Source organism: Monopterus albus, unplaced genomic scaffold (assembly GCF_001952655.1).
Source record: "Monopterus albus unplaced genomic scaffold, M_albus_1.0 scaffold94.1, whole genome shotgun sequence".
Taxonomy (NCBI): Eukaryota; Metazoa; Chordata; class Actinopteri; order Synbranchiformes; family Synbranchidae; genus Monopterus; species Monopterus albus.
Window position 1 is genome coordinate 2,829,392 of NW_018127974.1, and position 14,956 is coordinate 2,844,347.

General features: G+C 41.0%; 1 protein-coding gene across 1 annotated transcript in view; it reads left to right on the top strand.

Moving 5' to 3' along the window:
* The first annotated feature begins 841 nt into the window (after positions 1-841).
* The window catches only part of ccdc88c (coiled-coil domain containing 88C), a 55,754-nt gene continuing 41,639 nt past the window's right edge, over positions 842-14,956 (top strand). Inside the window, exons 1-3 of the mRNA XM_020608581.1 lie at positions 842-1,488; positions 3,978-4,090; positions 9,014-9,122. Coding sequence (XP_020464237.1) covers positions 1,429-1,488; positions 3,978-4,090; positions 9,014-9,122 — 282 coding nt within the window. The 5' untranslated portion in view covers positions 842-1,428. The remainder of the gene's footprint in view (positions 1,489-3,977; positions 4,091-9,013; positions 9,123-14,956) is intronic.

Sequence of the window (14,956 nt, forward strand, 5' to 3'; positions counted from 1 at the left end):
TATGTTGGCAAACTGTTGGCCCTTGGCTCATGTTTGCTCCTAAAGGGCTCAGCCTTTCCTGGATGCCACTTTTGTACCAAATCATGATGCAGTCGCAATTTTGATTTTATATACCGTCCCAACTTCTTCTCATTTGGAGCTATAGTTAAATTACTTTTTTACCATTATTTCAACTACAAACCATTTTCAGCAGCTTGTCATTGTTGGCATGGTTATTTTCACTGTCAAACAGAACTACCTGTTGGATAAGAAATTTGAGAGAGACTGCTCATGTGTCATATAAACAAGAGATTCTGCTCTGACAAGTAAACAGATAGGCCCTTTATTTAGACCAGTGATCAAGTTGTTCATACTGTCAAAAGATGCAAGCTAGGTTCTTAAGACTGTACAAGTCAGATCTTACAAAACTGACAAGTAAGACAACACACCAGTTTAATTCAGAACTGTGCTCAAGTTGGACAAATGGTCTAAAAAATTCAAGTTTAATTTTTTTCTTAACTTTTTAGTTGTAGTCAGATAACACAAACCCAGATTTGTTTAAAACAAAAATCTAACACTCCTTGCAACTTTGTCCTTGTAAAAAGCATTCATTTAGGACAAGTTTAGGTTTCAAATAGCCTAATAAACTCAAATGAATGGCTATGCTTTGAAAGTAGCTTCCCCAACACTGCTGCTACAGTAGCCTTCCGTTAAAAAAACATCTTAGGACGTTAACTATCTTGCACCGTTTTAATTCTTTGGCCAATTGATTCTGGTCTGCCCAAACACGGCACTGTCATTGGCTAACTTACCACAAAGGGCGGTACCGCGCCCCTTGCAGTGGTGGATTGGTCGCTACTTCTGTCAGTCAGTCCTCCTGCCTCTGGTCCTGATGGACAGAAGGAGAGAAGAGAGGTAGAAATACGAGGTGGCGATGTAGCAAACAACGGAAACAACTGATTTGCCGCTCTTCGTCGTTCTGTATCGCGCATTTGACTTTTTTGTTTTGTTTATCGTAATTATTTTTCTTTTTTCGTATTTCACGGCGGTGTCGTCACTTTACGGTCTGGCCGCTGTATCCTATAGCAACGTGAACAACTGCCTTGCAAAGTTTGGATCGACTGTTTTACCTTTAGCCGGAAAATCAACTAAATATTAACTTGCTAAACTAACGGAACTGACTCCAGGGAGCATTGCTGCACTTTGAACTGCTTTTATCCATATTTATTTAGTTTCTTTAATTTTAAGCCTAGTGTTGAGGGAAACGGGACGGCGCGAGACAATAGTGCGAGAAAAAGCTCGTGCCAGGGGGAATCGATGCCTCGCGGGGGCTTTGTTCTGCCCTGTGTGGAGACGTACCGCGAGCCCGCGGCGGATATCGACTGATTAAGTGGTGGATTACGGATTAGCTGGTGATTAATAAACGGAATCGGGAGGCGTTGAACAACCATGGATGTGACTCTGTCCGAGTTACTGGCCACTTTCATGGAGTCCCCGCTGGTGGTGTGGGTGAGTGGGAGCAGCACGGTGCACACCAGCTGCTGAGCTCTGCCTCGTCTTACTTTCTTCTGTTTCTCTAAGATCAGGTTCATCTGTTACAAGCACCGGCTGACTAGGAGCACACAGCGTTAGTGATGCCCCATGCTATAATAGTTTATGTATTCATGGACACTTTTCAGACCGACTACACCAGACTGCAGTGACACGGAAGTTTATTCAGTGTAAAATCCTCAAATTAACTCGTCCATTGAGTTAAGGTCTCTGGGACTTTCCAGATTTAGTTCTCATGCACTGCCAAACAAAAATGCAAATTTTCTGTCTGCTTCACTGCTCATATGCCACTTGTTGGGCTGCTGTCCTGTCTTAACCTCTTCATCATCTTGTGCCATTAAAATGCTGATGTATGCAAGAATTTCCACCAGTCCGGCCAAAGAGTCTCATAGTTTTTATGTTTCTGGCTGTTTTGTTGATGTGCCGGGTGTGAATATGATAAAAAGCAGCCACTGTCTACATCAGATCAAGCAATTTAAACCAAATCCAGTTTTAAGCAGCATCCTTTAGCCCACTGCAAACATCAGGAAATCAGGTGCTGCTCACCTTATTGCTATACAAACAGTCATTTACATGCAGAATCAGTACAACTAATATCAGTACATTTATTTTATAGCATTTGTCTGTTTATTTAAAGATGTTTCATGACATTAAAGAAAAGAACATAAATAAGTAAGATTCCCAAGTAAATGTTGGTATAGATATACCAGTGTCTTAAGAGCTTGTGATCATTTTAATGTTGTCCAATATAGGTCACCAGCCCAGAGAGCAGGGGAGACCGTCCTGTGACAATATGCAAGGGTCTGACTGACAAAGGCCACTGGATGTGGTGGTCAGCTACTGTTTGGTAGCCCTGGGGTTCTTGAACTGGAACAGAACAAAACTGCTAATTACTAAATAATTGTTCCAAACTTTAGTATTGATAAGTACACTGGCTTTGTCAAACACTTTGTCTCTTTATTATTTTTGCAAAACAAATAGGGCACAATTTTTTTTTTTAAATACACAGACAAGGGTCACCCAGTAATAAACTTAAAGCTCAGACTACTTTGTCTGTGGCACATTTTTAAACCATAGGTTCATATTTTGTACTGTTCATACCATAAAAATTAGTAGTAATCATTTTACAATACAATTACACTTTAATAATCGAACAGAATTATTTCTTTAAAGAAGACACGTCAGTCTGAGTCGAACCCGAAGCTCATGCAGACCTGCAGTGTAACACCGTTGGAGTACAGCAGTGAGAGTAGTCTATGAGCTCTGCTGCCTTTGTTCACTTATAGCAGTCCTTCTAGTGTCTCCTGTCAGAGCAGTCAACAGGTTATTAACTCTGTGTTGCTTCCTGTTTCCCCATGACCTCACATCCTGTTGACCTGACCCGTCAATCAACAATTGTTCCTGTCTTTGTTGGACATGGACAAACACAGCCACACAGTAGAAAAGTGACTTTCACCTGACTGGGTGACCCTTGTCTTCTTTCTTTTTCTCATTTCTTTGAACGGATATATACATGTCCAGGTTAAACAAATGTCTTTTGTGACCAAAATGTTGCTGGGACAATCCCTGGATTGGATTTTTTTTCTTTGAACCAGATTTTAATAATACTGTATATCTGGGTGGGGAAAATGAAAGTGTGCTTCTCTTTAGCCCAACCGCACTAGTGGAGCTGCTCAGAGGCCAGCAGACCCGACTGTGGTTGGACTGGGCAGCATCCAGCAGCTTCACTCCATGAGTCTGAGCAGGAGGTTTCTCACAAGTCGGATAACATTTCTGGTTGTTTATTTCAGTGATTCAATGAACAAAAACCTGATTTCAGAATCACTTCTGACATGTTTACTAGGAAGGAACCGATGTGACCTTGTGTCTCCTGATAGTGATTAAGATATATTTGTTCAGGGATTCTGTTTTACCACATCAAAATTAGCACAGGAGAAATTATTTGTTTTACATCTGGGGAAGCTCATTAACATCGAGCTTTGCAGCTAAGAGGCCACATACTGAGTACTAACTAGTTACTAATGACCATAAATGGTGCAGGTTCTACCTGAATCCCAATGAGTCAGTCTGGTCTGTGGCTGGTCCACTCACTTGATCCAGTCAGATGCTCTCTGGGCTATCACCAAACCATGCACTGATGGCTCACAACTCAGTTTTGGACTCACTTGATTTAGCTTAACATCTCAGTCCATACATATACTAAACCAAAGGAAGGAGCAAGTGGGGTCCAAGTTGCCAGTCAGCTGTTACATGATATGCTTAGGCCAAGAGGACTCTGCCAGACCTACAGTAAAAGACAGCAGTAGGTAGATGAGCACTACATAACTAGAAAGACAATTTAGATATATTCCATTACAGCTCAGTAGGATGTTGGCCAGCATACAAGCATCAAACTGAACAATTCTATGTGTGATACAGTGACTCCTGTGTTTCTCTTAAACCTATAGGTGCGGATGTTGGGCCCATTGGGTTCATGTGGCGATGTGGGCTCAGAAGAACGGGTCAGCATGTTCATGGAGCTGGTGGATGGCGTCTTCCTGCACAAGATTATGACGCATATGTAGGTAGCAGCACACAGATGCTGGGCTTCTACTTTCTGAACCTAACGAGCTGTATACCCTATACATGCCCTGCATTATGTGCTGGTTAGGCTAACCTTCCCACTTAGTCTTTTCTCTGTGTCGGGTCTCTGTCTAAAGGAGGCCCCTCTCACACAGGCTGCTGACATGCAGACAGCTGAGCAGATGTAACTCCATAGTGGAAGAATCAGCCAGTAAGGGAGACTGTATGAGCAGCTTATCAAACAGCAGTTGAACAAGCAGAACACCGACTTGCAGAAATGTGATGTCTTCACTGCTTTGTCTGCGGTCCCCTCACTGAGGTCCCTGTTTAGCCTCTACACCAACATGCGATGTCCTCGTTGTATCTCATTAGATGACCGTTACTCGGCTCGACACGTTTCAGTAGTTTCCTAAAATGGAAAAAACCCCTAGAGTGAGAGTTTCATGCTTTATTTGCACAAGTCAGTAAAATGTCTTCTGCTGTGTATTTTTGTGAGTTAATCCAGGGTTTACTGTGTGCGTCTGTGTGACCACATCCTGACTTGCTGGTTTCAGGTTATAAGCGTCACAGCCAGATGTGCTGTTTAGAGTTGCAGCAAGAATTAGTGTATGCAAGAGAGTCTGAGTTTTATCGTTTTAGAGCCGACTGCAGTTAGACTCAGGTTGCTAACAGGCAGGAGCAACAACTCTCCGCGTATTTAAGGCTAGATCTCCAGGTACGCACATTGGCAGGGGCCAATCGTAAAGCCCACTGAATAGAAACCATCAGTCACAAATAGCAAAGTAATGCACCACTGACATATGCAGAGGGTACATTTCAGACACCTGAGTATGTTTATTAGGCTTTTCAGCAACGGATACTTCTTATACTACTAGTGTGTTGTGAAAATACACAGTTTTGTTAAATATGGCAGTTTTATGCCATCCAAAGTTGTGGTGTGTATCTAGCCACAGGGCTCACCAGTGACTTCTGTGCCGGTCCCAAGCCCAGATAAATAGGGAGGGTTGTGTCAGGAAGGGCATCTGGCGTAAAAAAGGGGTCAAATTAACTCATGCGAATCAGATTTGCTGTGGTGACCGCTAAGGGGAACAGCCGAAAGTAGAGTAGTCGTATGCCATCCAAACCAGTTCCATTCCAAGCATGTTCAAAGTGATTTCCCACAAATGTAATTGGACAAACAAGTTATTTTTGTAGCAACAAATCCTGCAAAGAAACCCAAGTCAAATCCATCTGTCTGTTCCTTCTGACCTCCTCAATGAGTCTGAGGCTCAGTCATTTTTTTAAAACAGCTGTCCACTGTAGCAGTTGCTGATTATTACACATTTGATCCTGTAGTGAGCATTCCTGGCAGCAGGATGGTGTGTGTGCAGTCAAAGCAAACTGTAAAGGAATGTGCTGTTCCCTGATGTGTTTTTAATAGTTTTTGGCACCAAAGAACACAATATATCAGGCTGTGGGTACACAGACAACACTAGTGGGATGAGTTTGTTGGTTTCTGTCTTGACATAGTTTTTTTTTTTTTTTTTTTTTTCTGTAAGTCCTATATAATCTCCCCAGCCATATGGGCAGCACAGCGGCGTGGTGGTTAGCATGTTCTCCCTGTGTCTGCGTGAGTTCTCTCCGGGTACTCCAGGTTCCTCCCACAGTCCAAAGACTGTATAGGTTGACTGGTGACTCTGAAGTGTGTGGAGTGTGTGTGGTTGTTTGTCTACATGTCAGCCCTGTGATAGCCTGGTGACCTGTCTAGGGTAGACCCCGCCTCTCACCCAATGTCAGCTGGGATTGGCTCCAGCCCCCCTGTGACACTATTCAGGAATAAGCAGTATAGATAATGGATGGATCACCAGACTTACTTACCCTTTTAATAATTCATATTAAAAGCATTTGGCACTACTGTCCACAGTAACAGTGTGGACTGTGTGTGTGTGGAATCTCACCCGGCTGTGCTCCCTGGCACACCACGTGTTCATAATGTTATTGTCTCCAGAAACAATGATAATGCTGTTATGTGCACACTTGAGGCAGGCAGGGGTGGATTTTTGGGTGGAGGGGTCTTGGTAGGGGTTTGTGGGAAAAGTGGGTCACGGAGGTGGGTCAGTGTGGTAAAGCCCAAAGGAATATTAAAGGAAAGCCACTTAGAGACAGTTGGAAAATCAGTCTGTAATCCTGCTATTCTCTTTTAAGCTTTCAAAAATTACATACTGAGCTGGGGCTGCATTTTCAACATTATTGCAATTTAATGTGGACAGCTTTTGTTTACTGAGTTGATTGACCTGTTAACTAAATGAACTGAGCTGCTTTTGGTGAAGTACCAGTGCTACAAGCAGTGGGAGTAAATTGTATATGAAAAGTAGAAATGGTGCAGTTTGGATGAGCTGAATGTATTTTTTAATTTTGTTTAGTGAAGACGGGGCAAGACATGAAATGTTTTGAAAAGTCAGTTGTGACCCGCTGAACTGTGCTCACTTAGGCTAATTCTCTGATTGAAGAATATAGAAGGGAAAGCAGTGAAAGTATAAGTTGACATGTAAAAATAGTTGAGTTGTCATTTACAGAGTAAGCGATTGAATCAGCCAGCCAGCCTGTTGTTTTCTCAAACCTTTCAGTGTCGGTGTATTTGGTCTGTCAAGCTTCAACTAATGTAGATTAATGATGCGTTCTGGTGTCTCATCGGTCTGGGGCTGTGTTGTGTGGAGCATGCCACTGACAGGTGCTCCACGCTGTTTTCTGACCGAAACACCAACCGTGTCGGCAGTTTGTTTCCACACATTGTTCTTCTTTTTTATGTCATGCCGGTGACGCCATTGATCATCTTTCCTTTAGTTTTATTTAAAGGGGCTTTCAGATAGGACACAGTGGGCACAGCGTTCCTTTATCTAACCCATTCATTTCTATATGCTGCACGGCACAAGAACATATCTGTGCTGCACTGAGCTGAGCTGAGCACAAGGTCACGCGTGCTGCCCCTGCATGCTGTGCCCAAGTTAAAAAGTTTAACTTGGACACAGTACTCTGTGACAACACCTCGACGCTTCCAATTGCAGAGAACCTGACATGCCACAAAGAATAATAGAGAAGAAGCTGATTTTGGCGGACCCACACCCTCTTCTTTTTTGCTGCAGCTCGTCTCTTCCTCCTCATCAATACAACTGGCGTGTAGATGGATACGTTCACGCATCCAAGTTTGCTGCTCAAAAAACTAGTTAATATCTGCTAACTACCTCATGGAAAGCTTTTTGGTCACCTAGCAACCGGCACCCAGCATGTGCGTGTTTTGCGCATGTGCACCCTCCTCCCCTCTGCTGCGCCCAACCCCCGCAGCGAGCGCAGAGCATACCACATCCTATCTGAAAGCCCTTTAAGGTTTATACAAAGTTAAAAGCTGGCTAGGACTTCACAGTGAGCGGTAGTCATCGATGTCTTGGCTCTTTAAGTCTTTGTGTGCAATAAGTCCTCTCTTAAAAGCGATAAACTACAGCCTCTAAAATGATTATACTGTTGAATCACCACCTGTGTACAGCAGTTTAAACAATCTGAACATGATCACCTTCACCTTTATTGCAGGACTGTATTAGACTGCATTAGTTTTAGCTAGATGTACCTAATAAACCGCCTACTGAGTGTAAATAATGAGCAGTGCTGCAGAAGGTATACTGCTGAAAGAGATTTAAATCAAAGTGCTGCTCAGAAATAATGCTTAAAAGAGGCTGGCATTGCATTTATAATGGAAATGCTGGAAGCAGGTAAGTTTCAGTTTAGGTGAAAGCATAAATTAGAGATGCCAGTTTCAGCACAGAGTGAGGACTGCATGGACATGAAGCCATCAAAAATTTAAGTATAAGTCAATAACAGCAGTTGTGCTGCATGAATGGCAAGATCCACGTTTAAGGTGCATCACATATTAAACTGTGTGCTCAAAGAAAACGTTAGGCAACAGGAACTTTGCCGCCACACAGCTGCTGCCACACCACAACTGTGGAGGCCTTTGTAGAAGCGCTCCATTTGAGGAGAAGAAAAACAGAGAAAATGACACATTTACAATCTGCACCAGCTTAATGTGGATGTACTCTGAGTAACTGTGCTGAAAGGATTTAAAGTTCTGGAAGTGCAAGTGATAAATTAAGTTGAAAGTGTCAGTTGAAGTGGGAATTGTGAGAGATGTTGGTGCCGAATTAGTGGTATAAACTGGAAGAAGAACAGCTGACATTTGAGCTGTGCTGTAAGTCAGCAGCTGAAGTGTTATAGAATGAAATGGTGGACGTCAGAAGAACCGTTTTGTTCAAAGATGTAACCTAGATGTGAAATTGTCTGAAGTGTCATCTGAAGCTTATGAAAGGAAAAGTCTTCAGCTGAAATGTCAGCCATCTGGAGCTTGCAATTCTCTCAGACCTTTCAAAACAAACACTGAGCAGGAGCAGAAATTTGCAATACTCTTGCAGTTTATTTGACTTATTGACTGATTCAACCTTCATGAGTTCATTTCAGTTTCAGGAGTTCATGTTTCTGTTTTAAAGGAATGGAATAATTAAATAAATGTAGGGATGCCACAGATGACAAAGTCTGTGAAAGTTAGTTGTAAGAAGTACTTGAAGTTTCATCCATACTGAAGCCAGCCTCGGGCATGTGGAGCTCAGATGAAAGACCCTATCTTAATGCAACTCCAGCAAAATGAATGTCTGCTTTTTAGCCTCTTTACACTGAGAATAGTTTCCATGAGGGAGTTGAATTGAGCTCCAGCATCAAACTGACGTCATGACACTCAGACTAGGTCAGTGGTACACACTCTTGCACAATAGCTTCCCAGGACCTGGGACACCAGTGTGTATGTATGTGTGTGTGTGTGTGTGTGTGAAATGATCTTTGTCTTAAATAGCCTCTAATAACGTCAGTCTAAATGCTCCTGCGATGTGTGTCTCCATAGTGACCCCAGCCCGACCAATCAGAGGCTGAACAAGAATGTGAACAATGATGTTTCGCTTCGCCTTCACAACCTGACAGTTCTCACCAGACACATCAGGACGTACTACCAGGTATGCATATGCACACACTGTGCTGACAGAGAACTCACAAACTGTGGCAGATTCATGGCTCACGCTGATCAGTCCCTGCAGCACTGAAAGCACAAACAGCTATTGTGTTTATTTTCTGCTTATCAACTGCTCCATATTCTGCAGTTTTATGAAAGTGCCACCTTTGTAGTATTTTTGTCAATGTTATTGGACTGTTTCTTGGTATTGATGCAGCTGTTATGTCCCCCACCTAACATGTCTGTATGTGTGTTTCTTCTGACATGTCTGCTTCTACTTGGATGTTACAAACATGAACAGGCCCCGCAGGCAAATGCATACAACAACAAGTCACATATGGGTCATTGCCCCATCCATCCATCCATCATGTGTGCCATTAGGGTCACATGAGTCTAGGTGTGGATTGGTGTTAAAATTGTCTTGGGAGGGTTGTCAGGACTGCAACATAGGCGCTTGATAAGCAGGCCCAATAGGGATCTGCGCCTGCAGATCTCCGATGAGATCTCTTTAGATTTTTGGCGGATTTTGAAAAGAAAGAAGAAAATCAGAATGTAAGCATGTGTTTGTCCCAACCTGTATGTGTGCAACAGTCGTGTGATGTTGTAGATGGTTTGTTTTTGTCATTTTCAGTCATTTTCCAAGCCAAGGATCTGACATTCACATATACTTCACACCTTCACTGGCTAGTTGCACATCGCAAAGGTTCATGTCTATTTTTTTTTTTTTTTTATATATTTTCCGAGACTCTATTTTTAAACAAAAGCCGTCCCTGGTAGGCTAGTGGTTAAGGCACAGCGCTCCTGCCACTGCGGCCTGGGTTCAAGCCAGGAAGGGCATCCGGCATAAAGCACGTGCCAAATGTCAACATGCAAGTCGTCAGTGTGACGATTCGCTGTGGCGACCCCTAAAAGGGAAAAGCTGAAAGTGACTTTCTTTCACTCTATTTTAACAAAAGTTTAACAAAATAAATGTTTTCCAATATATACTGCAATAATGCAGACTGTTGATTTATATCACTTTGTTTGTACTAAGATCAAGCACTAACCATTTAGAAATGTTTATATAATCACAGTGACAGGTTACAGAGTGTACAGAGGTTCATGTCTAATAACAAAGGTATTGTCTGAAAACACGCGCCATTATCTCAATTCCACCTGCCTCCTCCTTTTTTACGTGGTGGTTGGTCAGTAGCTTAAATTTTCTAAAGAAATGTATCTTTGTATATCAGTGGCCATGTGTCCTTAGATTTTACAGTGATGGAGTTTCCAAATTCTCAAATTTAAAAGTTCATATAATGTGATTTCTTTCACCCTACTCAAAATTATTTTAGTACATTTTTCTGCTTATATTTGTTAAAAAAAATTGTTGTTAGCTAAATAAATATGTTCTTTTACATTATAAGCAAAACAAAAAAGAATCACTGCAGAAAAGACAAAAAACCACCGATTTCATTTGGGTCTGCTGATAAGTGGTGTAGTAGACCACCTCCACTGTATTGGTGGCTGTTCGAGTTGGTTGTAAATGGCCTCTTTTACTCCTCTTTCAAACCATCGGTCAAACAAAGTCAAGAAGTTGCTGTCTTCAAAGTAGTGGTGAAAGGGACTGTAGATGAACTGTGATCCATACAGATATAAAGTGTTTTTCCACCACAAGAAATTGACGAGCTGGAACCCAGAGCACCGACACCACTTTACAGCAACATTACTTTAACCTTACGCTGGCTGGGCAGGTTGTTAGGCTGTGGAGAAGACATGTCAGTGTGACGTCTTCACTCTCCCCGTAGTCCAAATGCCTGGTCCTGTTGATCCACTGAACCCACACAGTGCTCGTTCTGCTGAGTGCAGTGAATTGTTGTGAACGAGAAGAAAACAAACACCAATTTGATATGTACAGCAAGAGAGTCTGAGCTCTGTGTATGAAAATTAGTTTAAATTGTTTAGATTTACTTAGTATCATGATGTTTTCACCACGGTGGATAATAAATTATTAGTATGTCTTTCTTCGTCGCCTCTCACTGGTTTACTGTGCAGGTTTTATGTGCAGCCTGTGGAGGAGGGCAGAGTGCATGCAGTCCACCAAAGATTAATCAGTTTCACAGGAAAACGAAACAAGATAAACTCAAAAAACTAATTGCCCCAGTTTGACCCTTGACACATGTTCTTATGCTGCAAAATTCACAACCATGTTACACAACAACTATTCTGCATTGATTTGCTCTGTAGTACATTTTCTTAAGGTGCTATGAGAACATTCTCTATATCTGCTGACGTGGGGAAACCAGAGGCTGCCAGTTTAGAAATCCTTGGTGTACTGTACACCGATCAGCCATAACATTATGACCACCTGCCTAATACTGTTTACATAGGAGTCCATGTGGCAGTTGGTTGACACTCGTGTCACTCTGCAGCTCACTGTGCATCTTCTGTGAATCCATTTACTTCCACAGTTCTACTGTCAGGAAGAGCACAGATGTGTCTACAATTCAGTGAAAAATCTATGTAGAAGAAGTGAAAACTGGTTGTGAGGACGAGTTAGAGAGAATTGTTTAGACAAATCCAACAGAAAACATGCCTGTATTACAATCCATTTAAATGATCATATCCTGCACGAAGGAGCAAGATACCAACTAAACAAAGTGGTGTGTACAAAAGGAAGCTGACCAGGAAGACGGTGTCTCACCCAAACATCCACCCTCTTGCAAACTTAAATTTCTAATGAAATTACACTAATAAACTCATTTTACAATGTGGAGGGGTGTAAGTTTGTCTTAGACCCCAGGCAAAAGTTTACACAGTCTGCAAATAGTTTTCAAATTGTAGGCGTTTAGAGACCTAGACAATATCAAATTTTCTCTAGCTTGATGGACTTCAACACTTCCTTAATTTATCCTTCAGGTTTTTTTCAGTTCAGAAGGCGAACTTATGTTTTCATTTCAGGAATATAAAGATGATAAACCTGTTAAATAATGAAAGCTAAGGCTCTTTGCAATATGACAGGAAGATTATCATCATAGGGAGCAATACAAAAAGGAGTGTTTCCTAAAATGTAGATTTTAGGTCAAGCTATCACTTCAAACAGACAGACAGTTGACTTACTGTGTGATTATTTACCATAATGGGATAATGTGTGAATTTATTGTACACATCAGGTGGGTAAGAAGTAAGACTTTACTAGTTGTCTTTATTTTGTTGTAGCACCTTACAACATTACACTCATTAGACAGAGAAATGGTGAAAAGTGCCTCAAGGCATGACAGATGAGTTTTACCTTCAACTAACAGCAGTGTTGATGATACTAGGCAATGAGAACTGCGTTTGTGCATGTACTGTATGCCAGGTCTTTAGTTTGTGGCTTTGTACTGATTCCAAGCCTGATTTATTGTGACCATCCTCACAAAGCTAATCACAGCCGCTGTCAGAAGCATAAATCCTGCGTGCGTGACACAGTGTGTTTGGTATAAATCAGAGATAAGGAGCTTAGATGCAGCTGAGTTGGCTGAGCTGGAGTTGTATCCTGTATCACATATATTTTTCTCTAATTTCCAAGGTCACATAAACTTGTTACATGTAGTTGTTGGTGTTTTAATTCTCTAGAAAGATTATTTGAGAGTTTGTCCTGTGAACTGTGGCAGTTGGCCTGTTGCCTACAAGACAATTAATGTGGTACGTAACTATGTTATGTAGAGTGAACAAATAACATAGTTTGCTTAATTCAGTAGTTTCAGGTGCATTTAGTCTATCAGCGATGCCTGGAAGGTGTGACAGCCCTTTGGTTGTTACTGGGTTTAGAAATGACAATAAAAGGTTTGTTTCAAAAACTTTGCAATAGACAGGGAGTAGTACTACAGTACGTACTGTACGTGCTCATCTGTTTTTACAGGAAGAGAACAGGCAGTCATTTAACCTATGTCTATTGTTCAAAGCCCATAGGTAGCTGTGGTCCACCCACACAGTTTTCACGGTCTAGTACCTCCTCTCAGGTGTCTTGGAGCATACACACTGCCCCATTAGTTTTTTTTTTTCTTCCAACTACTCTAAACTATAAAAGCATTAGTATAATTAGTCTCAGTACAATAACAGTATGATAATTTTGTCAAATCTGCTACCAAAGCAGTGTCTTTATTTCAGTCATGGTGTAGCCAAACAAAAAAGTCTCAGATAACAACACTGTGGCAAAGTGTCACAGTATAACATTGCTCACATGTAGCTCATGCAGGTCAGACACAAAGGCCTCAACTGCTGCTGACTGGGTGCATATGTGAAGTGGGTCATTCTGGGAAGTATGGGGTTAATCTGTCTGTGATGGTTAATCTCTAAACGCAGTCATATACCTTGGACCTATCACACAAACAACCACACAAATACATGCAGACATCTCATAGTATAACCTTAAGTCAGTGAATTATAAACCTTATCTTATTATAACCTTATGACATAAGGTTGTAATAAGATAAACACACAGACATCCAGATGTTCATATGGGGCTAGGCGTTGTCTTATTTCTAATTAGATGATGTCCCAGCAGACATGCAGACTGGTCCAGTGAATCCTCCCAGTTTCCCCAGTGACAGCACTCTTAACTGTTCGTGTATGTTTGAGAACGAGACAAGAGGGGTGTTCCCACCCCCCCGGTTCTCTCATTAGTGTACAGAGCACACTAACATGATATCGCAAGCTCTGTATACTAAGCTTTTGCTGGATTTTCCATCCAACTAGTCCACGCAAGTACTAGAACGATTTATTGATCAGTTTATCAACAGAAAGTCATCAATGACAATTCACAATTAAAATACCATTTGTCAAACGTGAGCAGCAGCAGCAGCTTTTCTGTTTTCCATAGCTATAAACTTGAGTGTATTTTTATTGTTGGACAAAATAAGCTAATTTCAGAACTTGTGTCAGGCATTTGACTACATTTTGGATAATTTACAGAGTAATTAATCCCTTATTAAAAGAAAAGAACTTGGAGTAATCAATAATATCAATAATGAAAGTAACTGTTACCTGTAGGTCCAATTCTTAAATGCCATGTTAAATTGGATGTAGTCACTATGGCTGTACCTGACTAGGAATGTTTCAGTCAACTGGTTCAGTGTGACTTTTAAACTAGTCATTCTTAAAAATATATATGTGTGTGTGTGTGTGTGTGTGTGTGTGTGTGTGTGTGTGTGTTTATGTGTGTATATATATATCTATATATATATAGATATATATATATATATAGATATCGATATCTATCTGTGTGTATGTGTATGTATGTATATATATATCTATATATATATAGATATATATAGATATCGATATCTATCTGTGTGTATGTGTATGTATGTATATATATATCTATATATATATAGATATATATAGATATCGATATCTATCTGTGTGTATGTGTATGTATGTATATATATATCTATATATATATAGATATATATAGATATCGATATCTATCTGTGTGTAGTCTTGAATCTTGGAGGGAAGTAATGATGTGTTGTCCATATTTATACTTTCAGTTGATGCTAAGAAGCTGTATAACCTTCAGTCAGTGCCTCTATAGCTAGCTAACAGTTGGTCAGATCAGTGGTACACTTTCAGCATCAGTCTTTAGCAGCCCCTGGACTTTATGTTGTAGGCATAATGTTCATAGTCCAAATGTAAGAATTGAATTTTAAATAGTGAAATGCATTTCATGCTGCAGAAGCCAGTGGATTTTGCCTTTTGTTGGCACAGCTATTCATATAAATAAATGTTGTTATGCCTTAACGCAGTGGATAGCCAAGACTGGAGACATTATGTTATTGGGTTATCTGTCCATAAAGCCCATTCTCGTGGACGTGATAT